Source organism: Erigeron canadensis, chromosome 7 (assembly GCF_010389155.1).
Source record: "Erigeron canadensis isolate Cc75 chromosome 7, C_canadensis_v1, whole genome shotgun sequence".
Taxonomy (NCBI): Eukaryota; Viridiplantae; Streptophyta; class Magnoliopsida; order Asterales; family Asteraceae; genus Erigeron; species Erigeron canadensis.
Window position 1 is genome coordinate 9,365,947 of NC_057767.1, and position 25,433 is coordinate 9,391,379.

At 34.2% G+C, this 25,433-nt stretch overlaps 4 protein-coding genes across 5 annotated transcripts; 1 reads left to right on the forward strand and 3 right to left on the reverse strand.

Annotated features, from left to right (window-relative positions):
- The first annotated feature begins 1,134 nt into the window (after positions 1–1,134).
- LOC122606919 (lysophospholipid acyltransferase LPEAT1-like) lies at positions 1,135–6,321 on the forward strand. 2 transcript variants are annotated; one of them, XM_043779810.1, is made up of 9 exons: positions 1,135–1,864; positions 2,696–2,815; positions 2,908–2,945; positions 3,139–3,203; positions 4,414–4,482; positions 4,580–4,713; positions 4,811–4,951; positions 5,497–5,560; positions 5,870–6,321. In XM_043779810.1, the coding sequence occupies exons 1-9, from the start codon at positions 1,343–1,345 to the stop codon at positions 5,878–5,880; spliced, it is 1,164 nt and encodes a 387-aa protein (XP_043635745.1). In that variant the 5' UTR covers positions 1,135–1,342; the 3' UTR covers positions 5,881–6,321. The 2 variants fall into 2 exon arrangements, with proteins under 2 accessions (XP_043635745.1, XP_043635744.1); XM_043779809.1 differs by lacking the exon at positions 5,870–6,321 and having other exon boundaries at positions 1,138–1,864; positions 5,497–5,782.
- Positions 6,322–6,926: 605 nt separating this feature from the next.
- Positions 6,927–11,059, reverse strand: LOC122607305 (deSI-like protein At4g17486). Its single transcript, XM_043780252.1, has 4 exons — positions 10,875–11,059; positions 8,467–8,736; positions 7,584–7,871; positions 6,927–7,330 (listed from the first exon to the last, which is right to left on the reverse strand). Exons 2-4 carry the CDS (start codon positions 8,672–8,674, stop codon positions 7,083–7,085), a joined length of 744 nt encoding a protein of 247 aa, XP_043636187.1. The 5' UTR covers positions 8,675–8,736; positions 10,875–11,059; the 3' UTR covers positions 6,927–7,082.
- A 1,864-nt stretch (positions 11,060–12,923) lies between these two features.
- Positions 12,924–15,161, reverse strand: LOC122608481 (cytochrome P450 734A1). The gene is made up of 4 exons (XM_043781585.1): positions 14,661–15,161; positions 14,060–14,310; positions 13,546–13,897; positions 12,924–13,467 (listed from the first exon to the last, which is right to left on the reverse strand). The coding sequence occupies exons 1-4, from the start codon at positions 15,150–15,152 to the stop codon at positions 13,051–13,053; spliced, it is 1,512 nt and encodes a 503-aa protein (XP_043637520.1). The 5' UTR covers positions 15,153–15,161; the 3' UTR covers positions 12,924–13,050.
- Positions 15,162–16,167: 1,006 nt separating this feature from the next.
- Positions 16,168–23,734, reverse strand: LOC122608586. Its single transcript, XM_043781683.1, has 16 exons — positions 23,455–23,734; positions 22,523–22,734; positions 21,998–22,134; positions 21,796–21,906; positions 21,605–21,706; positions 21,328–21,436; positions 20,720–20,914; positions 20,436–20,604; positions 20,267–20,348; positions 19,781–19,874; positions 19,531–19,627; positions 18,418–18,511; positions 18,268–18,340; positions 17,677–17,850; positions 17,475–17,597; positions 16,168–16,573 (listed from the first exon to the last, which is right to left on the reverse strand). Exons 1-16 carry the CDS (start codon positions 23,468–23,470, stop codon positions 16,412–16,414), a joined length of 1,950 nt encoding a protein of 649 aa, XP_043637618.1. The 5' UTR covers positions 23,471–23,734; the 3' UTR covers positions 16,168–16,411.
- Positions 23,735–25,433: the final 1,699 nt, after the last annotated feature.

A 25,433-nucleotide genomic window follows, 5' to 3' on the forward strand; every position in this document is an offset into this window, starting at 1 on the left:
CTTAGACTAATCAAACCCTTGCTTCACCTAACTTAAACCCTTATTATTAACAAGTGTTTAGATCGATTTTAGCTTTGTTTCACCCTTGTTCTTGGCTGGCCGAAATGAAGAAAGAAAGAGGGAGAAAAAGAGTTTTTCTTGAGAGAATAATGACTAGTGTGTGAAGAAAGTGAAGAGTGTGTTTTTGTTGGGAGTTTCAAGAGTGATTGTGTGAGAAATAAGAATTTAAAAGTGGAGTGTGTGTGTGGTCTAAGGGGGGGACGGCCAAAAGGGTAATGAAGGGGTTTTCTATATATTTTTTTTTTGTTTAATGTAGTGTAAGAGTGTAGGAGTATAAATATATAAGTTGTATATATATATGTGTTTGTTTTATAAGTGTAATGTTAGTTAAATGTAAGAAAATGATTGTTTTAGTTAGGAATGTATAAATGTATGTATAAGTCATGTATATATACATGTATGGATATATTTTTATATTTTTAGTTGGTTACATAAGCCATTGGTTGTAAACTTGTATTTATTTTTAAGCATATATACTTACTTATTAAGGTTTCGACGCGTTTATGCACAAATAACTTCCAATTATATTTTTAGTTGGAAATTTTTATTTATCATGATCGTATTTACTTGATTTGGTTTAGTTTTTGATTTGTTGGATATTTCATAGGAACTTTGATTGGTGTCTCAACTTGTGAGACTTACGTTATTATTATTGTCACCCGCTTGATCATCTCTAAAATTTTTGTTCTAAGGTACTTTATTAAATTTGATTTAGAACTAAATAATAGCTTAAGATTGTTAATTAGGGGCATTATTCACTAGCTTCTCATATAACTAAGGCTCACGGGATCACAATTAACACAACTAGCACTTATATAATATTATAAAAATGAGGGTTGTTACAAATAAAGCTGACCTAAAATTCATGCACACAATAACTTTTGAGCATTAGTTGATTGTATTTTTGGGTAATTATCCCTTTTTAAATTAGTAATAATAATTTAAAGAAAACATAATCAAACGTACAAGTAATTAAAAGTTAGATGAATATTTGTTATTACTATTATTTTTTTAAAAATCAGATAATAGATATAGATTTAAAAAAAGATAAAGATTCCCCCATCAATCAATCTATCTGATGAAAGGTTGCCTTCTCTAGCTGTATCTATCAATATCAATTTACACACAATCTTAAACACACCACCTGTTCAACCACCCCCAAAATTCACATTCAGTCATGTCTTTCCTATGATTCAATCCAATCCTTCCCATCCCATAACAACAAACAACATTAACAATAATCCTTAAAAATCAAGAAAAAAAAAAACACACCCAAATTTAAATGGATTCTCAACAAACAAAACATGAACAACAACTCCAAGATTTAAAACCCCAACAAAAACAACAAGAAAACAACAATTCCGATAATAATTCTGATCAAGACAAACAACCTCTTTTAACACAACAACAAAACCCCACATCACCGTCACCATCGATTGAAGAGCTTGAGAAGAAATACGCACCATATGTGCGTCACGATGTGTACGGCACAATGGGTCGTGGCAAAGTGTCGTTTAATGAAAAAAGTTTGTTGCTTTTTGCATTCTTGACACTTGTTCCTTTGCGGGTTGTTTTGGCTACTTTTGTTGTGGTTTTGTATTACTTGATATGTAAGTTGTGTACTTCGTTTGTGAAACCGAATAAAGAGGAAGATTCAGAAGAAGGTCAGGAGGATTATGCGCATTTGGGTGGGTGGAGAAGGGTTGTCTTGTATTGGTCTGGTCGAGTTTTATCTAGGATAATGCTTTTTGCTTTCGGGTTTTATTGGATTTGTGAGGAGACGAGAAGGCATTGCGATACCGAGGTAGTTTCCTTTTTGAGTGTATATATGTATGTATATATTTATATGTATGTGTTATGCAATGTAGGTGTTTTTTATAGGAGTTATTGTTTGAGACTTTGAAAATATGAGAGGCTCTGTGTAGTTGTAGTTTGGTATACGATACGGGTTAAGTATAAATATGTGACATGATTTTAGTATAAGAGTAGTAGACTAATGGAATTGGTGAATTGAATTGATGTTAGTTTGTTTATAAATTGTGTGTCTTATTGCAAGTAGGGCGAGGTAACGATAGTCAGTACATAAGGAAAAGAATTAAGAGAAAAGGTCTTCTGATGAATAAAAAGGTTAGGTTAGATCTTAGTGCTGACACGTGTCTAATGCACAGAAGTGCTAGACTTAGCACACAATATAGCAAATATGTTGTGTGAGATGGTCTAATTAACAAAGAGGTGATAGAAACGAGTTAATTTAATTGGCGACATATTTGTTTGAAAGTGTAGCATTTCTCTTGATATATTTAGTGCATCAACTTGTAACATTAGAAGCATTTCTGCCCTATATAGCTTAAGAACCCTTTTCTTCTGAATCATGCTCTCAATATGAGATGGATGGAGAATACGGAATGTGATGAATTGGTGATGATGCACTAATTCATTCGTTCAGTAGTTATCATTGTGTTATCCGAATACAGTAAAAGTATAAATTTACAATCTTTTTTGTAGTTGCATCCGTAGCTCATTAATATTGATGTATTAAATGTTCATTGTAAAACCAGATTTTGTGCTATAGTAAGCTGAAAGTACAAGTTTTTAGAATGGCAATTTGATTATTCTGGTTCGTTATAATGGTTAGGTGGAGCGAAATGAGCAATCCAAGGAAAGTGAGAGACCTGGAGTGATCATATCAAATCATGTTTCACATATGGATATTCTATACCATATGTCTTCATCATTTCCAAGTTTTGTTGCAAAGGTATGTCTACTAGACTATCCAAAAAGATATATGTGGTTAGGCAGTCTTTGGTAATATAATTGACTTGTTCCTTTTTCTTTTCTTTTCCGAAGCGATCAGTGGGCAAGCTTCCTCTGGTTGGTCTTATAAGGTTGGTTTGAATCAAATCCAATGGCATATGCCATTTTCACTTCGCGTATACTAGTTACCTTTGTTTGTATAATTTATATGAGCATTGGACTCTTCATATTTAACAGAGTTTGTAATTGTTCATTCTTTGGTTGCAATAATCAGTTATGCCACTTTACAAATTAAAGTTGCTTTTGTCTTTTTGGTTTTTTCAGCAAATGCCTTGGTTGTGTATATGTCCAGCGTGAGTCAAAATCATCAAATACAAAGGGTGTCTCAGGTATTCAAGTTTTTGATGCTACTTTCTTAACTGCATTATATATCCTTGAGATTGTATCGGTGATCAAGATATATGCTCAACATTTTCCTTTAACACGCTTCATCTATTTTCATATTCTCTACAATACATAAGCACATTCATATATGGTCGACGCCGTCAGTTGACGATAACACTGTTAATGTCAAGAAGTAGACCTAGTATCATCCAAAGCTTATCATTGGTTATCTTTTGCAAAAACAATTTTAAGTAATGGTCTGTAATTACCTGCATGTTCTCAGCAATTACTAGCAAAATCTTGTGATTAGTACTACTACCGTTGGAAAAATGTTAGTTGTAGTATGCATGTTGAGTGCTTGCAGATGAAATTTTGTCCAAAAAAATGGAACTTCGAAATTTATGTTGGACTTCCTAAGACGCCTAAGATTTACAATGTCCATGAGATCAGTGTAAATATAAATATATATTCATCAATCTCTTTTGAATTTTCAGTATCTGTCAGCTCATGAAATAACCCTTCATTAGGGATAACAACTAATCATTATGGGTTGTTATGGATGAGAATAATAAACCATGAAAGGTGATCAATAAATCGAAGGATGAAAATGTATTTTTGTAAGTTAGTTTTAAATTGGGATTAGTATTTTAGAATGTAAACAACTTTACACAAATAGTTATAGTATGTATTGAACTTCAATCACGTGTATTGTATGTAATAAACTTTTAAATCTTGTGCATTGTATGTATCCGAGTATATGTGGCAACCACATAAGTTGCCACTTGTCAAAGTTTTGATTGGTTGAATACATACAATGCACAAGATTTGTAAGTTCATTACATACAATACACAAGATTGAAGTTCGATACACACTATAACAATTCGTGTAAAGTTGTTTACATTATGGGGTACTAATCCCTAATTTGCTTTTGTAGTTCGTTGGTTTTTCCCCAACGTTACTTGAAAACATAATGATTTAGTAAACTGAACCATGCAAAAACAAACAGACCTTGATCAAATACTATTGAGGCTTGAATATATTTAGTTCACTTGGTGAAATGGAATATATCATCTTATTGGAAACTATTCTTCTGCTCATAGTTTATGGAAAATCTTTCATATATATGAAGGCTACCTTTCTTTATAGTTCATCGTTTTAAAGTAAGTAGATGTTCTTGGTGTAATTCAGTTGCATATTTTACTTTTTACTTGCAGCCGTCGTGAATGAGAGAATTCAAGAAGCTCATCAAGATAAATCTGCACCCATGATGATGCTTTTTCCAGGTATTAAATTCTTTAGTTTCATCTTCGATTTGTGAGATGTTAAAACCGTCTGCACCCTAAAGTTATCTTTATTTATATACATTGTTTCTTTGTGTAGAAGGGACAACTACAAATGGGGATTACTTGCTTCCATTCAAAACTGGTGCATTTTTAGCAAAAGCTCCTGTTCTTCCTGTTATTTTGAAGTATCCTTATGAGAGATTCAGCCCTGCATGGGATTCCATATCCGGGGTACGTTATTAGATGCTACAAATTATAATTATTAATTCGGAAAAAGAGTCCCTGTATTTTATCTCTTAAACATTCCAATATCGTCTCCTTTTTTCAGGTCAGACATGTGATCTTGCTACTTAGCCAGTTTGTAAATAAAATGACGGTGACAAGGTTGCCTGTTTATTACCCCTCACAAGAAGAGAAGGATAATCCAAAACTGTATGCAGAAAATGTCCGGAGATTGATGGCTCGTGAGGTATGTTTATTGATTCACTTTTAATTATCCCAGACACTATTTGTTTCTCTCATATATTCATTTTTGTGGTCAAACTCTTATCTTTTAAACATTGGTACTACTATGGATATCTGTGGATCCTATATTTTTCTACTTGTACCGTGTGGAATGTAAATATTTTTTTATTATTTTTTGAAATGTAAGGATATCCATTAATTTTCCAAGTCGTACAAGTCTCTTTGACATTGCAAGTCTGACTTTCGCATTTATTCGTTTAGAATAATGTACTAGTATAGTACATGTGCTTATTGAATGATCGTTCAAAACTTCAAAATATTGAAAATGCACCTTTCAGTTTAAATAAGTTGCAGTATCATTTGATGACATATGCTAGTTATTTATTTTTGGATTAAAATTGATGATTTGGTTTTACGATGTGCCAATGTGCCATTCACAATGTTTTCAAATGAATGGCATTTTCCTCCTCTGATCCCTTTCTCTGCAACACCTCATTTTTATCATAATCATGTCTTATTGTCTAATTATCAATAATGTTTGTTGTGCAGGGTAACTTAATAATGTCAGATATCGGTTTGGCTGAGAAACGAGTATATCATGCGGCTCTGAATGGTAGGCCTACTGTTTTGCATCAGAAAGAAGATTGATAGGCCCTTAAAACTGATAACTTAGTTCCCATTGGGTGTACAGTTTGAAAACACAGCAAGGCAAAACCATATGCAGATGTTTCCTGTGTGTAACGTTATATCAATCTTAGGAAAATTTAAACTGAATAAAGTGTGTTGTCAAACCGATCAAGTATATGATGATGGTGATTCTGGGTTTCTTTGATCAGACTTTCTTTCTTTCAGTTTGGCCCTAGAAGCCGATTATAAGTGTGTGTTTTTTGGGGTCTGAAGCATCTCTTTTGTGTTCCTGCAGGTTTGTTTTGACAACGATAGTTTAAGATACAGATACGCCATCTGTATATATATATTTTTTTCTATTCTTTTGCTCAAGAAAAGAAGAAAGAAAATTTAGTGAAATTTATAGAAAAGTATGGCTGTACTTATCTATTTATTTGGTTCACAAATGTTCACTGGAGTATGGCCTGGACACATCATCATCCTGCAAAGGTTCAATGGTACACCAGGGAGCTGGCAACGTTTTGTCAATATGATGATGACGAAGATCGGATTCTATTTCTTTGGTTTGTCGCTGCTGAATGTCCTATGTTCTTGAGATAAAACATCTGATGTATTGTATTATATGCTGGAAGCCTGTAAATTATTGCCTGTCCCATTAGCAATAATTTATGAACAAGTTACTCAAGGGTCCCAATGTGATGGTTAAACTGTGATTAGTCCCAAATTTTGATACATGATATTAACCCATTTTGTCTGTTAAGTCAATTATGTTTATTTTTTTTTGGCGGTGGAGGGAGTGGTAACAAAAAAAGAAAAAGGAACACGCTTCAATCAGAACCAAGCATATATGACATCTACAGTACACACGACACCAAAAAAGAAAAGAACAAACTGCAATCAGAACGCAGATTTTAGGGTGAGCCCCCTCCCCGCGTGCGAGTTTTTTTAAAAAACCCGAAACACACCAGAAATTGAGGTCAACCACATCGAATATAGAAGGTTGTGTGTTAGATGGTTTAAGCCATCAAAAAGCCGGCTAACTAATGTCTTCAAATCATTTAGTTAAGAAGGAAGTTGTTATTTTCATAATCATATTTAACACAGAAAATTGTTTGCAATGTCAAAATGACCAAACAAAAGATGTTTGGTTGACCAGTTTTAACAATTCAAACCGGTGTTGACTGCTCCAAACACATCAATTCACAATTTTAATCTGTCATGATCTTCCCGTAATCCCATCTTGCAACCCTTAAATCATATTTGAGTTCTTTTTTTTTTCTTTTTTTGAATGACATACTATTTTGCTCATACTTTTAAAAACTGTCGTTTGGGATGACAAGAAAACCAACGAGTGTGAACAACTTATCTACTTGCATAAACCCAAGTTAATAAATACATAGATTCTCCTAAAGCTTTTGATAGTTTGATTACAACATACACAGCTAAGTAATGATCAAACCATAACCGCCTTTTTAAGGAGATTTCTCAAACAAACAAAAAATCCAACTCTAACCGGTAACCTTCTTGTCAATTGGCACACGAGGTCTCAATGGTAAGCACCCCTTCAAAGGTGACTGCAGAAACAATGAAGAAGTTGACAGGTGTTTCTGCCTTGACGAAACTGATGCTAGGCAACTAAAACTACTGCTTCTTAGCCTTCGCTTCTCGCTTTCACTCTCTAATGTTAGGCAACGAGGATCCTGCTGCACAACTGACACTCTAAGAGCTTCTGGTAAAACACAACTAAATGCCGAACCTGCAATTTTACAACGTCATTCAACAATATAAGTATCCAGAGTGCATTTAACGTTGAGAACTACAAGAAACAGTCTTGACTGATTTACTTATAAAATGGGCCAATTTGGATTCTATTTTATCATCAATGGGCAAATGAGTTGTAAAATATTTCGTAAACCACAACGATAGGTTCACGAGTTACACAACTCACCCAAATGGCACATTTTACCAATTTAGTTAAAAACACATGTTCAACAGACAGAAAATGTTACCCAGTTTAGCCAATCGATTAACCCATTTTGGGATTTGCTTGCCAGTCAACTTGTAGCAAATGTCGTTGCAGAAATGGTTACAGTTCTTGACTATAAGGTGATATGTGTCACCATTGTAGTATGCAGCATGCTGTTCCATGAACTCTCTGACCTGAGCAGGGTTCAAACATGTAGTCCCGATTAATATTGACCTTCTAAACTTGAACCCTGGGCATTGCCTTGGTTCGACTTCAAACACACCACTAGTTGGATAGTCGTGAGCTCCAAATGCATATTCTACACCATGAACTGTCAAGTGCAGCCATAATGCATCAGAAACTTTTGATATTTCACGAGTTAGTCTCAAATAAGAGAAGCTAAAAGGAAAAGCTTATGAATCTTTAGCGAGTCAAATAGATACACTTAAAAACAATGCTTTGAAGGGAAACAGGTTTAATGGGTTATGAAACACTATTTTTTAATAAAAATAAGGAGTAATATTTAGCACATTAACTATCAATTAAAATAACTGGCAGCGATTCCATGTTACTGAACCCGCTCAACAGCCCCATTTGCAATCTACAACAACTTAATTTCCAGGAAATCACAGGAAGAAGGGGTCAGATCACTATCTCGAAAATAAAACTATACTTCCATTATGTGTAAATGAATGAAGACTTCAGACAAGACAATATTTACATATGCAAATGGGAAGAGGATAAATAACATAACAGTTATAGGGCCATATGAATATGGATCAATTATCAAGTGATATCAGAAGATTGCTACAAGTAGGCTCTTTTTCATCATGTAAAAACATCCTTATACACATTATTCAATAATAACCATAATAAAAGAGATAATCCCATTTAATTAATTTAAACAAGAAAATTGAGCTACATACCTTCTACACCAGAGTGAAAGATGCCAAAGCCTGCCCAGTAAGCATAGCCATTCATCGGTGTCAAGTCATAAACATTAAGAAATACCGGTGTGTTTCCTGGCCCATATTCGGCTTTACTTTTTGGGAAAAAACAAAAACGAGTGGCTGATTTCCCTTTTAACCGGAGCGGTACTATGGACTTGAGCACTTTCTTTGTTACAAACTTCATCCTGGTTCTAGAGTTCTAATGGTTGAAGGCTTGCAGCCAGACAACACTAAGCATTATCCATCCTACATAAACACACAATTTCAGTAGTGGAAGACTTTCATGTCAACAAAGGACAACAAAAGGTGGAAATAAACATTAGTATAACTTTTCATATAAAACTAAATCTAAGTCATAGCTTTTAGTTACAAAAAGAAATTCTAAACAACAACTGTTATTGCTACCAGTTTGTGATTTTATATCCAACAATCAGAAACAGTCACTCTACTCAACAATAAAAAAAATGTAAAAGAAATGCAAATAGTATTGATATTCTAATTTCCACCAACCAATTTGGATCAGTTGACAATCTGACAAATATAATTTTTAGCCAGCTACTTATAATTATTGCACTTCCACTTGCTTAAAACATGATTTATACGTGAACTCTTTGAGTTGACTTTGACATCTTCATTGAATACCTATAGAATTTCAATAATATTAACATACATGTCATGAAGTGTCACCAGCAAAATCATTCCAATTGATAACTTATAAGGACCGTCTTCCAACATAGGTCAGAGGGTGTGAGTGGGAGCCCATGAATATGATCAAATATACAACCTCTTAACAAACTAGTCATACAGCTTTCACGTATCCATAAACAAATAAAGATCGTATTATAATCTATAATTCAACTTCATATATCTTTGAACATTTCAGCATTACATATGATCATGGTTACCTTATTACAATACATCTTATAAAACTACCCATGTGCATTAAGACCATAATGTATAGGCAGCATAGCAACTTAAAGTAAAATCATAAATTAAGGTCGTATTGACATCTGAATTTACTCATGTTACTTCAACAAATGTGAGGTATCAAGTATAAAATTGGAATATGTGTTGATCAGTTGATGGTTACAAGAGCTATATGAAACCAATCAATGCAAATGTACTATTGTACCAAGTGATAACAATTTCTTATCAAACAGACGATATTAATGCCACGTCTATTTATTTTCTATCTATCTATCACAAAATGCATTTCGAAAACATTATTTTCATCTTTCCAACATCAATGCACACAAACCACATAACAAAGAGTAACTTCACTTTTAGATAGCTATTCCAAAAAAGATTTTTTTTAAAAAAAAACAGAAAAAGGAAAAGGATTACAGTATTAAAAGGCATTTGGAAAAATGTTTGGAAAAGGAAAGGTAATCGGCGTCATTAAAGGCTTTGTTATTAGGAAAATCTCTTTCTATTGGTAATCTATCTTTTTTGTATGTAAAACAGATAGATTGTTTATTATTCTCGAAATTACAAATACAAAAAAACGTAAGCAAGTCAAGTTCAACACCTAATTGTAGAATTTCACACACTTTTACATTATCCTCAAACCTACTTGCTCAACTACGAACTTCTGGAAAACGACGAAAAGCACACGACTAGAGAGAAATGCTGAAAGAAAAATCAAATGAATAACAGATCAACCATAATTTTCAATTACTCACAAGTATCACACCTTGCCCAATACACACCCAAAAGTAATAAAAGAAAAGAAAGAAGATAGAAAAAAGAACACACATTTCCTGTGAGGTCAAAAAAGGGAAAAAGAAACAGAATACACATGTCCTTTTTTACCAACACACAAACTTTCATAATCATATAGTTAACAAATAATATAAACATACATTATCTCCAAAACAATTTCTACCTAACAAAATGTACTCCCAAAAATCACATTGTACCGAATTATTCTGCCACACTCTTGCTGGAGGTCTTTTTGGATGCAGTATCTCTACTCTCGGGTAGAGATATGACTGTCTAAATCTCACCTCCGCCATGTCTCACTTATCTCGCGGATTTGGCTATAGTTGTTGTAAAATGTACTCCCAAATTCTCATTTTATATAAAACTATCAAATAGTTATTAGAAATTCATCCTTAAAATATCTACATTTATATAAATTCAGTTTTAACATACAAAAAATTATCAAATTATGCCAGATCTTGTACCAAACTATATAAATCACGAAACCCAGATCAGAAACAACATAATTCACAATTTATTTTGGGTAACACACAAAAATACTAAAAAACAAGCAGTAAACATCACATTAGAAAATTATAGATACATATAATTGCTATATATATTGATGATAAATGATATGAATGTAGTTGAAAAGAAGAAATTCAAGAAACATAAAAACTTACAGTGTAGAAGCAAAACAGCAAATGGGTAATGCAAGATTTACAAGAAAGAATTGAAATTTGGATGAAAGTTGGAAACTTGGAAGTATTTTGAGTAAATTTATATATACACACAGTAAGTGTGTGTAAGAGAGAAAGAGAGAAGAGAAACGGAGAGTGGCAGGCAGTGGACACCCTATAACCCCCCTTTCCCTTTGTCTTTCATTCATCAACTAATAATTTAACCATAAATACCAACAATTATTTAACATTAAAATAAAAGGTAAAATGTCATAACAAAAAAAGATACTGTTTTGCTTTTGTCATCTTCACTCTAACTTGTATAAGTACAATATCGTCTGATTGGATTCAAAGGTACTAATTTATATTGTTTGGTTTTTAATTGGTAAACTTATTCCCAAAATCTCCAATAAATAATTTACATTTTACTTTATTAGAAAGGAAGTTCACTATAAAACTTAATACTCTCAAAAAAAAAATTATGTCATTAAACTATTTACATATTTACAGTGAGAGAAAGAAATAAACAAATTGTCTAAGTGTCTTTTTTTTTAGCATCAATACCTCGACGCTGTATGGGGTAATTAAGATGTAGGCAGACCTTACATCTATCTAAGTAAAGATGTTGCTTCCATTTTCTATCTAAATAGTAAAAAAGACCTTCCAACCTTTGCATACGAAGATCGAACCCCTGATCAATATTACTCAGTGGTGATTTATCCGGAAACCATAAATAACAATACAACTTTTACGTACCCATAAGCCAAAAGGTGATCAAACCAGCCGCCAGCCATTTTAACCCATTGTCACATGTACTAACTGATTACAACGCGCTCCTTAAGATACCATTCACCACGGGTACATTTCTAGTATATGTATTTACAAGTGTCGTTACTGATTGAATACCACTTTTCGTCATGCATTACATGAGTATAATTATGGTACTAGTGGGGTACCTATGCAAAGTTGTGGCGGTGGTGGTGGTAACGAAGGTGGAGTGGTGGCGGTGGCATCGGTGAGTAGTGTAGCTAATTGATATAAAGGGGTAGTTTATGTATTTTATAAGTTAAGGGGTAAATGTTATAAATAGGTGAGAAAGTATATTGGTCATTTCACATCTTTGTCATTACTACTTGTTACCGACAACCGACAACACTAAATTGTTGTCGCCACCATCACTACCGCCACATTGCGCGGGTACCATACTAATAGATATTTATAAGTGCTAATAAACTAACAAACTAATGGCCTGTAGAATAAAATGCTTCTCTACATTCTTTTTCTCCTTTTTTATATCATGAATTACATCGAGTATATGTCAAACGATGTTCGTAACCCGAACGTTGCCTTAGGAGACATTACATATATGTGAGGTTATTCTAAAACTTATAATTTGTTTCCAAAATAACCTATGTTCACCTCTGTAGCATATAAAGTTGTTCATAAACGACATGTACCTTTGAGGTTGGTCAAACCTCCTAGCCAGATACGACTCCTAAACAAATAAATGAGGCGGCCTGTAGAAAATACTAACTTGAAACAAATACTACATCCTCCTACGCCCATTAGAGAAATAGAGCTGATTTAGTGAAAATTTTGTAAATCCCGTTAGACACTCAAATAGCTTTTAACAATTGTTAACGACCGTTAAACAAAGGGACGTAACTCCTAGTACAACAGTTTTTAACAAAGGGACGGAACTCAAATAGCTTTTAACAATTGTTAAGGTCCTGATGTACAACAGTTTTTTCAACTCTAGTTAAACACCCAAACAAAATCTAACGGTCATTAATGATTGTTAGAGCTTTTGTAATGATTGTTGATGACAGGGACCATTGTTGTAAAAGTTTAAACAAAAGGGATGAATTTTGCAAGAAAGTTAAAAGAATAAAAAATTGTTGCAACAAAGATTCATGAAACATAGATATATATATATATATAGATACACAAGAATTTTCACGATGCAAGGTGATTTTCAGAAAAAAAAAAAAAAAAAACTATTGTTTTATTTATTTTACTTTAATACTTGTAATATTCTACCTTGAACCTATGTAGTACTGTAATATTCATCTTAATAAATAATAACAAGAAACTTCGAGTTGTGAATGTAAAAGATGAAAAGGTTCGAACATCTAAGATAGTTGAAAACAAAAATAGAACATGTTTATGTCGGACTCATTCAAATCCTGGTTAAGATTATTTGAGCACCATACTGAGGTTGCAAAGTTATTGACTGCATTGGAGCATGAACATATGTAGGTGACACTGCAAACGAATATCGTCGAATAATCATAGCCAAGACTATTTTCGCTTCAACCAATGCTAAGTTTTGGCCAACGCAAACTCGAGAACCCAAACCAAACGGAAAAAATGAGGCTAAATGGTCTCTAGGCTCTGCAAATCTCATTGGGTTAAACTCATTTGCGTCTTGTCCCCATATTTTTGTATCATGATGAACCGCTGTCATGGCCAAGTAAAGCTGTGTACCAGCTGGAATATCGAGTCTACCCCCTAACTTCACATTTTTCATGGTTTGCCTCATCATCATTACCGCCGGAGGGTATAGTCTTAGTGTCTCGCTCAAGATCATGCTAACCTATTTGACAAAGATAAAAGATCAGTCTAAAAATCTAAAGGTGTGTACATAAAAAATTATAGACTTGTGGCGACTTACAATCTTTAAGCTTGGCAAAGTCTCGGCATTAGGAAACACATTGTGACCACAAACACGAACAACTTCTTCTCGAGCCTTGTCTTGCCATTCTTGATGCAACCCGAGAAGGAGAAACACCCATGTCAGAAGATTAGCTGTTGTTTCCTTTCCTGCAAAGTAAAATGTCTTGCATTCATTCACAATCTCCTTTAGATTAAGGATGTCGTCTTTCTTGTAAGGAGACATCAATGAGGCAAGTAGTGTATTTGGATTCTGCATTTTCTTTTCGTTCTTATTGATCAGTTTCCTTATCAGTTCGGTCGTTTCTTTCTCAAGCTTCCAAAGGAGCCTATTCTTTTTGGTTGGTATATACCTAAATCAAAGTTTAATCACTACTTATATCAAAAAGCATAATCATTACAAACAAGAAAACAAGAAGAAAAAAAAAAAAAAAAAGGCAATCTCAGATACCCCCAGAATATGAACCACAACACAAGTAGTATAACAAACAGAGTGGTAGTTACTGTAAACTGACTTGAATCCTGGTATGTAGACATTTCTTAAGGCTTGCAAGACAATCACACTTTGTTGCTCTTGCAACTCGAAGATTTGTTTTCCCTCTATCAAATTGCTTCCAAATGCTGTCCGTGAAATTATATCTGCTGAAAGGTTGTGAAATTCCTTGTGCACATCTACTTCAAATTCAGAGTGGTTTCTACCTCCGGTTTTGGCATCCCATTTTGTCATCATACTTCGAGTACTATCTACAATTTCGGGTACCCACTCCTAAGACCCAAATGAGACATAAGTTTTTTCAAGTTTAAATTAGTAACAGTAAATGGTATTCAAGTATTGCAGATTTTCACATAAACTAAATTTGCAAATTTATCCTCTATTTTTCAAGACATGGACCAAAAACAAGTAGGGTCAATCAGTTGAAAAACCCACTACCTATAGAAACAGAGGCCAAAGGTTAGATGCTCATCCCCACAATATGGCAAAAGGTCCTTCTAGAAGCAACCTCCATATCTTCGGGTAGGGGTAAGGTTCTATACATCTTACCTCCCCGGATTGGATACTCAAAAAAAAAGAGAGGAAAGATAACATGTTACAAATATACTTTATGCAATTTTTACCTTAACTCTTTCCATGTTAAATGCCTGACTGGTGATCCTTCTATGGACAACCCATTTCTCCCCTTCCAACCCAACAAGTCCCTCCCCAAACAAAACCTTTGCCAGCGGGTTAAACCGATTCTTCCCAAACGACCCACTCTTATTCAGTAATATCTCCTTGATCATTTCCGGGTCTGATACAGCCAGTCTAGCCTTTGACCCAAACCAATACAAAAAAGTATTTCCATAAACTTTTGACCAGTTGTAATAATGTGGCATCACCTTTTGAACAACTATGTCATGGCTAAAAGAATTTGAACGTGATGATTCCGCCTGGGCAATCATCTTTCTTCGGGTCCCAGCTGAGTTGCCAAATATTGGACGATAGTTGGGACCCGTGATGCCTTGTCGGCGGAAGTGATGTTGGATCCGAAGTGGGATCCATATGGTTTTGAATAAAACAGTAAATAGGATTATGAGTGAAAGAAACAGAAGTAGCAAGAAAATAGTCATGTTTATGTTTGTGTGTGTGTGTGTGAAAGATGGATAAATTTCTTCCTATATTTGAATATAAAGAATTTCATTGGGTGTTGACTCTTAAGCATGATTCATATCTGGCTAACTTATACCAACTATAATTATTAATTACAAGTGACATGTTATACTAAATTTGGCTCCATCCAGAAAGCCTCGAGGATGGAGCTTCAGCTGTCATCTTCACAAGCTAGATATTGGTGATGTATGGGTTGGTGAGCCCGGTTTCCATTGGGATTCAAGTTCTACTTTTCACATTTTAGAAAGGTAGATTATATAGGATGTATTCGGATGTATTCGGAAGGGCTAGGTTCCTTGGGATTCATGTAGCTTAGGAGTTCCAGTATGATATTGCCGTTCTACAGAGAAACATTAGCCTACAAATATATGTACTTACAGTAACTAAGACGTTGGAGACAGATATCAACATTCTGACTTGAAAAGAGTTCAACTATTCTTAACATCTGCGTATGGATTTGCTTTTTTGGAAAACCGTCCGGTCTAGCTGGTTACAATAGAACCGATCAGTCAATGCCCAGTTAGGTAAGCAATACAACAATTTTCAGACACCTTCAGACTTCAGTAATAGATTAACAATTGATACAGCAACCAACAACCGTGACAAGAATACTTAAATCATCAGAATCACTATATCAAGCTACTTTCTTGATTTGTTGGAAATAGGCAAGTTTGAGATGAAATTTAATAATTAAAAGGAGCCACAAATCCACAATATCTAAGCTGCAAATATAAGATTCCACAATATTGGAAGAAAGAATTGTGCTCGGATACATGAACATCAACATCTCATTTGACTTGGGCCACAAAGGCCCTGGTTTTGACGACTTATTATTTGCTTGCAACTTGCATTAATTCTTATAAAAATTGTATCATTCAACAAATGTGTTGGTCTATGAACTCCCATCAGTAGGCATGCCTACTTGTCACGTAATCATGAAGCTCGAAATTTGTTTGGTCAGTATACACGAGATCATAACAGAACAGTATAAGATATAGTATACCACTGAACTATGGGGAGCTGGTGTTATTTTATGAGCTCATGTGCTCTATGCACAACCACTACATACAGATAAATAAACAAAAGGATGGAAAACCCTCAGGGTCATCACTTGAAGTCATACTTGAAGCAAAAACATGACCACTACCTAACCTATGCTGTAATTTAGATTTCCAACATTCATATGACTACAGTATATCAGTACACCAAAATACTACCTCTACGAACGACATGTTCTGAAAATCTCCCCCCGCATCATATCAATTGGGTTGTGGTCGAGAGTGTAACGCTCTGGGCCTAGATACATGCCTGTTTTTTCTAGAATGGAAAGCCCTTCATCACGGCCGAATCTTGAGCTATAGAGCTTCAGGTACTCGATGTCCTGGCAAAAAACAGTAGACAATGGATGAGGAAAGAAGAAAAACAATGCATATCCATGTGAAAGCTGTTAGCAAAGATTGCAACAAGGGTGGGTCCAGCCTCATGTATAAGAGGAAAGAATGGGTAAAGTTTTGTATGGATCAAAATGAGTCAGGACGTCAGGTAACCCGAAAGACTAGCCATCAAAAATTTAAATCTAATTTATTAGGATTAGGAGGGATAAGCTTTCTAACTTCCAACTCACTTGTTTCTTTTTTTGCTACTTCATACAATATCCTCTATGAACTGTTACAAACAGAACATAACCCAAGTTGACTCATTCATAAGTGAAGGGTCAAGATACCTCTTGCCGAGGCCTCTATTGATCTAAAAGCTTTGAGCCTTATTCATCTAGTCCATGTACCCTAAGGGTATCTTAGCATAATGGCTGCTAATTGGAAGTTTTTGGTTCTGCAGCCTCGATACAATTTCAATAAAAGATGACAAAATACACAGGATGGGTAACTTTTTATTGCAGGTCACCAAATGAGTCGTGTTGAGCCGCTACAGTTATCAAGAGATCTCATGTCACTATTTTTAAGGATACTCCCAGAATCCACATGCAGCTTTTCTATACATTTTTGTGAAACATAACAGAAATTTGTTCAAATTTATTAAAAATCAGATAATTAGGAGGTTATGCATTTGAGTACCCTAGAACCGCTTTCGTACCACTTAAGTCTTTTAGCTTTCGCATTTAACCTGTTAAACCTAAAAAATGTTCCAAATTGACCTGTTTGAAGGTAGGCCAGAATGGCCATGCTTGGTTTTCAGAATCTAGGTTGAACTTTGCAATAATGGTTGTGATGGATGGTGTTAGATCATGAAACATGTAAAAAATAACATGATAGCCATAACACTACCTGCAAACCACTTAAAAGCCGCTCTAGCCTAAGAGAAGCCACCGGTTCATGTGAGGATGAGAACACCTCACCAGGGTAGAACAATACCCCATCACCCGGAGGTAGCCCACGCCTGAACTTGATCTGTCATACACACCCAAATTAATAATGGAAACAAATTAAAAATAAATAAAAGTCCGTATATGATATAGCATGTACATACCTCGGCACTGGCAACAGTCGCCTTCTCGTAGCAGTTGGCACCCCAATACAGAAAACCAGTTCCACCTTCTTTCCATACACGCCACATCACTGCACGGTGCTGAGTACCCCTCATACCCAGGTGCCAGTTAGGATGGGGATCAGATGGTCCCATGCACACATATGTCCACCATTCCTGTCAATATCATCCATAAATTCAGACGCATACTTAGAGCCTTTTACATGAGATACTCTCCAATTTGCACTTGCAGATTCATCAGAGAAGGATTTTTTGAACCAGTAATTTGTAGACAGGGCTATCAGGGTTAATACTTTCTTTTAAACAGGGTCAAATCAATACAAATAAAAACTTTCCTTAAATCAAAAGGTTCAACACATCAAACATCACCTAAAATGTCAACTTAATGCATAAAACATTAAAACCTCCCAAATAGTTTTATTTGATATTTATCTCTTCTAATTTCTAAAATCGAAAAAAATAAGGCTAAAAAGTGTTTATCGGTCGGCTGACCAATTTTGACCTGTACTAAAATGAACATCAATCAATAGAGTATCTATCTCATGATTTGGGTAGAATGCATCAAGATCTAACCTCATCATTTTCTGTTCTTATCTCTGCAACTATATCTTTCACCAGGTCCTCCCGATTACCGATCACCCATTCACTGAAAATGCGAAAAGAAACATTAAGCTACTTAACTGTAAATAGATGAAAAGGTAGATAAAAGAATAATGTTATTACCTTGTACAGTATATTTGTGTATGAGGGCGTAAAAAACCCGGTACTTTCAGAAAAGCTTCAAAATTATTTGGAGCAAGAGGTGCATCACTCGGACCTATATAAAGCTAGGAAGTAGTCTCAGATCATCTTTAGCATCAAAGGTAAGGACATAAAACACGAATTTACCCGATATAATCTATAAAAAGAGGATGTTTGCAGGTAACCCTTCACAATATATAAAAGGAGGCAAAAGAGATGCAGATTTTAACGATTCTATCAGCAGACATTCTATCAAAAGCAATGTAGCAGATGATATTTGATCACTATTTTCGGGAAACAAAATACGCAGAATTCAAGATTCGAATATGATTTTTATCCTATGATACACTGCAAAAGTTTACTTGCATAGTTGCATATCCAGGATAATGTTAAGTTATGAGCAGGCGTTGCCTGTTTTAATATTATGGGTTAGTACCAAGGATTAAGGGGTACTTTATCCACAGGCTCTCCAATAAAACCCTAAAAACTAATAATAAAATCTAGCCAAATAAATACCTTATGATTTGGTTTATCCACTAAATGTAGGGTAAAGTAAAAATAATTAACCATAGAAACACATTAAAGCCCACTACTAAAGTATTAAACCTCAGATCTTAGAACTTGTAGGCTTTCTTACAGAACCAACAACATATCTTTACAACTTTACAGTCCATTATCAGAACACAAAGTACAATATTGATGTACACACAATATACAAGGTAAGCAACAGTTTGTAGATTACATACTATCATTTCTATTTTATTTTTGGTAGAAATTATGTTGTATTATAAGTAACAGAAGAGATGCCCTTATGGATGAAGATCATTTTCTTTCACTTGGATGACTAATAGAACAAAATAAATAGATAGGGATTAATATGTATAGTAAAATAACACAAGGTTCGTGAGCTAAACTACAAATATCTTTGTTCCTATTCTTTTGGTGGTACTCCGTGCTATTCTTTCTAATAAAATTATGATCGTGTTCACCTTATAGGATAAAAGAGGGGATGACTTGGATTCAGTTATGAACAAAATAACCAAACAATATAGCTATTGATCAACATAACTAAGTTCCAATTTGAGATTCTCTTACCGGAGTAGTATGTTGTCAATACACGGGCATCGGGTGCATAGGCATGAATTTCACTAGCTTGGTGGCGAATAGCATCATACTGTTGTAGATTTAGTGGCTGCAAAAATGATATTTATTCCATATTCAGATAAACCAACAAGAAGGATGTAACATAAATATATGGTAGATATTGGAAAGGGCACAATAATTGTCCATCGCCAAAGAACATACCAAATATATGCATAACGAATTTTGGTTAAACTGTTGGTACCTCGTCCCACAGGTAAAAGTAGGCTTTCTTCCAATGACTTTTTGATCTTAAGATCTCAACTTCCTTTTGTAGGTAGTCCTTTGCTAAATCACCACTGATAAGGAATCAGTGTTGTCATTATTTCATGATATGGTAGAAGTGGAAAAATGGGTGGATTGGGCAGGTTTGCGCCAAAATGGATAATCTACGATACAAGAGACATGTGTCTACAAAGTTTATATTTGTACTGTTTTACAAAGTACTAGAGTGATTAAAAGATACACTAATGATGTAACTTTACAATATAACAAATTAAAATGCAATAAAACCTAAAAAACAAAAATTGAGTAACGTTCAAACTGTTTGACCAAGATTCATTTCCTTTTTAACTAAACTCTATTTTAACCCATGTAATCTTAACCCAAATGGACACTTTCATAAATGAAAGGGTCAAAACTGCCATGTCAATGATACTACAAACTGCAATCAAGTCATTTTATAACATACCGTGAGACTACAGGGCTATATGGCACAGCATAAGCTGCAAGGCGAGGGTGTGAGAAAAATTCGTCTGATTTTGGATGATCAGCTACACAAAAGACAGATTTAAAGATATCAAAATTCTGACCACTGAAAAATATTATTTAAAAGGTCATTTTGTAATAATCTATCATACCAGGCCATGGAGAGGTATAGGTCAAAACACGCATGCTGTTACCCCATTTGCAGAAGTAAGGACTGATTTTATACTTAAGCAGCCACTTAAAATGCTGTTCCAGAGCATCATACCATTCGGGGCTCCCATGTTCAACACCAAAACGGTCTTCAATCACAGTATCCGATATCTTTAATATCATTAAGGATCTAGACATTTTTTTATAGAAAGGTCCTAGATGTCAAGGATTAAGGCAAGAAATTAAATAAAAATAAAAAAAGAAGAAATGGAAGAATTTAGGATACGCCAATGACGGCAGGAAGTGACGGTGTTTCTGGAAGTACAAAGTCCCAGACAGTCAAGCTTAGCTTCAACCGTATTGAAAGGTTTGCATCTTCGTCCATCATATCTAATGGGCCATTTTCTGAAAAGAAATCCGAAAAAGAAGGAGAAAGAAGAACTCTTCTTAAAGTCGTAGTTGCAGATCTCACTCTTTCTACCTGACAAAACAAGAAGACTACTTGAACGGTTCGTTACATAGGTGTTGATGCATTATTAGAGTTGTCAAGAACTCAAGATAGGCAGGTCAGGTAACGGTCAAAACAGAACAGGTTCAGTTTAACCATTTCAATACTAAATTTAACGGACCAAGTTCACATAAACATAGTAATATTTTTAGTAGTAGATAATAACTAGATATATGGCGAAGATGATTTAGAAGTTTGTATGCTATTCAAGATATCAACTTTTGGGGACTTCCAGCCTGTTTGAACCGTTCTGTTACAAGCATTTTTAGTTTTATTTGACTGGTTCGAGATACAAAAATTTGACCAACTCAAAACTTAATCGGTCAAAATTTCCACATCTAGTGCTGATACAAATGTTATAATTGCAGAAAAAGTTCTGATCTCACCACTTCTTCGACTGGTTTCCCATCAACTGGCTCAATGACATCAAGACAATTTCTGAGTTCCCTGTACACTTGATATTTCTCAGATTTACTAAGAAATTGTGCCGCGGATCTGCATAAAATCAACCTGAATGAACATGGATTGCTACAAAAGAGGTATAAACTTCAAAGTAATAATTACTATTAGTAACCAAAATATATGTTAAATTCCATATAGACATGTGAACAGATTTAGAATTTAACAACTAATATTTAACTGGAAAAAAGAATAGGCAATCACTCTGCATCTGTTTTGGTAGCAGTCACAATAAATTCTCCATCATATTGCCCCGGGGGTTGTGTACTTGGAACATCAATAGAAACCCAAATGGCAGTAGACTCTCTGCAGAAAAGGATCATATGAGTCGAATCAAAAGTCAACACAAAAGCTTTTTCAAGTTTTAAGTGTCACTATCACTTAGGTAATCATACCCTGGAAGTAGGTTTATCTGTGAAACTGGCATATCAAGTGGTACAAGTGCATCTGGAACACCCAAAATAGGAACCACACGCCGCATGGTAATTGACTGGCCAACGACTAACCTGGTCATAACCAACTTTAATGGTTATCCTAAGTAGGAACAAAACTTTAATCAATATTGATACTGCAACACAAGTGGCAAGAGAAACTAACCTGTCACCAGAAGTTGAACAGAGATCGGTACATTGAATTTGTACAACCCCGGCATTACTGGATTCACTCCAAGAAACTTTAGGACGTAAAGCAATTTGAATGCTTTCTCTCTCGTTTCTCGCAGCTAAAAGAGATACCTTTGAAATAAAGTAGTTTAGAAAATAGAACAAATATGCAGATCTTCATTAGCAATTTTGCAGATGTTAGAATCTAACAACAAACAGAAAGAATGGATAACCCTGATAGAGATAACCAAATTCATAATTCCATGTCTCAAAAGCATAAGAACCGATCAAAACAACTATAAAAGCAGATGAGAAAACTTATCGATCTGCAGAATGCATTTCTATCATTCTTCCCTTTTAAATTTGTCCTTATCTCAAATCTACTAAATTTCATATCGGTGTTGTAGAAGAGTAAAAGACACAGAAACTCAAAATCCCTTTTCCAGATTACTTGGGTTTTTATAGTTGAAAAATCTGATAACTAACATATGATTTTCAAATCATGTGCTTAGATACTTACAGGCTCCAAAGGTCGAGGCATTTCTTGAGATCCTACATTTGCAGTACTAGGCATGCACCATACATGTACTAGTTCGGAAGATGGAATTCTAGTAGGATCGATTGTCCCTCTCAATAGAGTTGGATCTTGTAAGCTACCACCATCACCCCATCCATAAGCCGTCCCACCCCCAGCAACGCCTTCAACTGGAGGAACCATGTCTTCGGCACTCCCTATAGCAAAGCATACAAACATGCCAATTATAAACTATAATTTGTAAATAATGAATTATGCATTCAATCGTAAGTCATTTCATGGAAACCATGCAAACAAATTATCCAACATAATTTAATGCACCGAAAACACCAAGTACACGTGCCACTTTGTTTAACACGTGAAGTCGTCAAGTGTATACATGGCAATCATGAATTATGCATTCAATTGTACGCGTAATGCACATACAACCAATAATATTTATATATAATATAATCATTTAACATAGCTCGGCTAAACAAGATACTCGAAAAGCAACAAAATTCACGTCACACGAACTACAAAGCCGAGTATGATCAACAAAATACATATCTCGTGCCACGTAGACAAAATTATATCTAACAGTTACGCTACAAACGGACTACATCTCGCATACGTTCTAAATGCATTCAAATAACTACATATCCAAACTAACCGAACCTTAAGCAAATTACATTTTTTTTTTATTACTCATTAAGTTTCTGTCCGGATAAACGGTAAAATTATACCGCCTTATTTCGGAATTACTACAGAATGAAATATCATTGGGCCAAACTTTTTCTAACATTCAGAATTAAAATGTGAAGTAACAAATAATGATTATAATAATAATAATATAAACAACAGTGAATCCACAACAAAGTAAAGTAAGAAAAATAAATTGAAACAAAAATGTAAAAATGATATACAAAGAAAAAAACCTGAGTTGTGATTCATGTTTTGATGTGATTAATAAAGGAAATGAGTGTGTGAATAATAATAATAATTAAAAATAATAATAATAATAATGGAATTTGGATTGGATTGGAATGGAATGGAATAGAAGCGGTGATGATGATGATGATCGGGTGAATTTCGATTTGTACACAAAAAACCGGTTACCTACTTTACTACTATCAATTTATCTATATGTTTTTCTTTCTTTCTGTGTATCTGTTTAGTGATTATAGCAAAAGATGATGTGGAATCTTTGTATTATTATTGTTGTTATTATTATATTATATTTTTGATTTTGATTTTTGATTTCGATATGTGTTGTTACTATTTTCAGGAAGTTGATGGATAGATCACTAGATTGATACCTTTTTCATTTTTGTTTTTTTTATTTTTTTTTATTTTCTTTCAAAGTTTAACTTTTTTAAACGGGGCATGTACGGCCTCTTATTATGAAGAGTTTGTAGCGTCCCCTATTCTTTCATTATTCATCAGGTTTTTATTTTTCTGGAACACCCCCTTTTTATAACTTTTTTTTTTCTCTTATTTTTCCCCTCACATCATTTTTTGGGGCCCCGCTTTTCTTTACAAAACGCGCGGCTAATGTTGGCACAAACCTCCATATGCCGGCTTGGACCCAGCCCCTGTTACTAGCCTCTTATAACTCATATGACCTATTTGACCTAACCTTAAGTCGCCAACCCGTCAACCCACCAGCCTATTTGACCCACCAACCCGACAACCAATTTTTTTTTCAAGTTGATGGGTTGGTTTGGGTTGACATGTTGTAGGTCAGAGTTGAAAATTCTGACCTGAAATTTTTAATGGATTGGGTCAGGGTCACAGGTTTTTTACCCATCAACATGTCAACTCGAACTCATTGACAGCTTTACTAATAATAGTCGTTATTTACATATCTACATACCTTTTATAAACCACATAAAAGTTGATTTGATATTTTTATTTGAAATTTAAAATAAGTTAGGCCTGTGAACTCGCCAACCCATGTATTAGTCTGGTCAACCGAAGTCGGGTCCAGGTTGAAGTGTCTGATCTTAAATTTCAACCCGTCCTAGTTTAATACCCGGTCGTTAAAAGTTACATAATAACATGTACATATAAAAGACATTGCAAAAAATATACGGCTTATCATATACCAAAAATGATGTTTAGTATAAAATCGAACATACATTTAAGATAATTTTCAAACACTTGTAGAATTTGAAGTATAGTATATATAAAATGGGTTTGATATACATAAAGAGGGTTTTATGACCTTTTATAGCTTAAAAATATTATTATTGAAAAAAAATTATAATTATAATTTGAAAAACATTTACCATAAATAGTTTTAATAAATATTAACTAATGTGTATGTATAGGGGTTATATACATTACTCCACTAAAATGTTGTAAATGTATGATTAAGTTGTTTATAGACAATAGCCAGACTATCAATAATTGACTCAGCTTAAAACCCGACTTGAAACTATAAGAGATTTTCAACCCGTTAACCTACCAACATGATTTCTCGGATCGGTCCAGGTTGAGTTTTCAAGTTGTTAAGTTGACCCGCCAATCAAAATTTTAAGTTTGTTAATGATATTATTGAACGTTTTTTTTAAGTTCAATGAGTTGTTTAAGAGAAACGTATGTTTTTGGTAATGAACATCTAGTTATATAATATTTGAAAGTAGCCAAAATATTGTATTACTTGGGTTATTCTATTCAATCCTTTTTACAAAACACTTCATGCCAATAATAAGATAAAGTCTGTTAATCAATTAGGGCTAACACTTCAACTCTTGATAGCCGATTTCACTAAAATGTGAAATGTCGCGAGGATGGAGTATAAACAAAAACAACTTTATAAATGTTTTAGATACACACGTACCATTATATTAAGCCCATTTCACTAAAGTGTAAAATGCTACGAGGATAAAGTTTAAACAAAAACAACTTTATA

Excerpts from the sequence above, each read along its gene's own strand:
- LOC122606919 (XM_043779809.1), top strand. The coding sequence starts at position 1,343 with ATGGATTCTCAACAAACAAAACATGAACAACAACTCCAAGATTTAAAA. Across the intron at positions 2,816-2,907 it reads TTCCAAGTTTTGTTGCAAAG|CGATCAGTGGGCAAGCTTCC; the intron begins GTATGTCTACTA and ends TCTTTTCCGAAG. Across the intron at positions 2,946-3,138 it reads CCTCTGGTTGGTCTTATAAG|CAAATGCCTTGGTTGTGTAT; the intron begins GTTGGTTTGAAT and ends TGGTTTTTTCAG.
- LOC122607305 (XM_043780252.1), bottom strand. The coding sequence starts at position 8,674 with ATGAAGTTTGTAACAAAGAAAGTGCTCAAGTCCATAGTACCGCTCCGG. Across the intron at positions 7,872-8,466 it reads CTTTCACTCTGGTGTAGAAG|TTCATGGTGTAGAATATGCA; the intron begins GTATGTAGCTCA and ends TGCACTTGACAG. Across the intron at positions 7,331-7,583 it reads TAATCGATTGGCTAAACTGG|GTTCGGCATTTAGTTGTGTT; the intron begins GTAACATTTTCT and ends GTAAAATTGCAG.
- LOC122608481 (XM_043781585.1), bottom strand. The coding sequence starts at position 15,152 with ATGACTATTTTCTTGCTACTTCTGTTTCTTTCACTCATAATCCTATTT. Across the intron at positions 14,311-14,660 it reads TTAACATGGAAAGAGTTAAG|GAGTGGGTACCCGAAATTGT; the intron begins GTAAAAATTGCA and ends TTTGGGTCTTAG. Across the intron at positions 13,468-13,545 it reads CTTTGCCAAGCTTAAAGATT|GTTAGCATGATCTTGAGCGA; the intron begins GTAAGTCGCCAC and ends TTTGTCAAATAG.
- LOC122608586 (XM_043781683.1), bottom strand. Across the intron at positions 21,907-21,997 it reads TGTTCAACTTCTGGTGACAG|GTTAGTCGTTGGCCAGTCAA; the intron begins GTTAGTTTCTCT and ends GGTTATGACCAG. Across the intron at positions 18,341-18,417 it reads ACACAAATATACTGTACAAG|TGAATGGGTGATCGGTAATC; the intron begins GTAATAACATTA and ends TCGCATTTTCAG.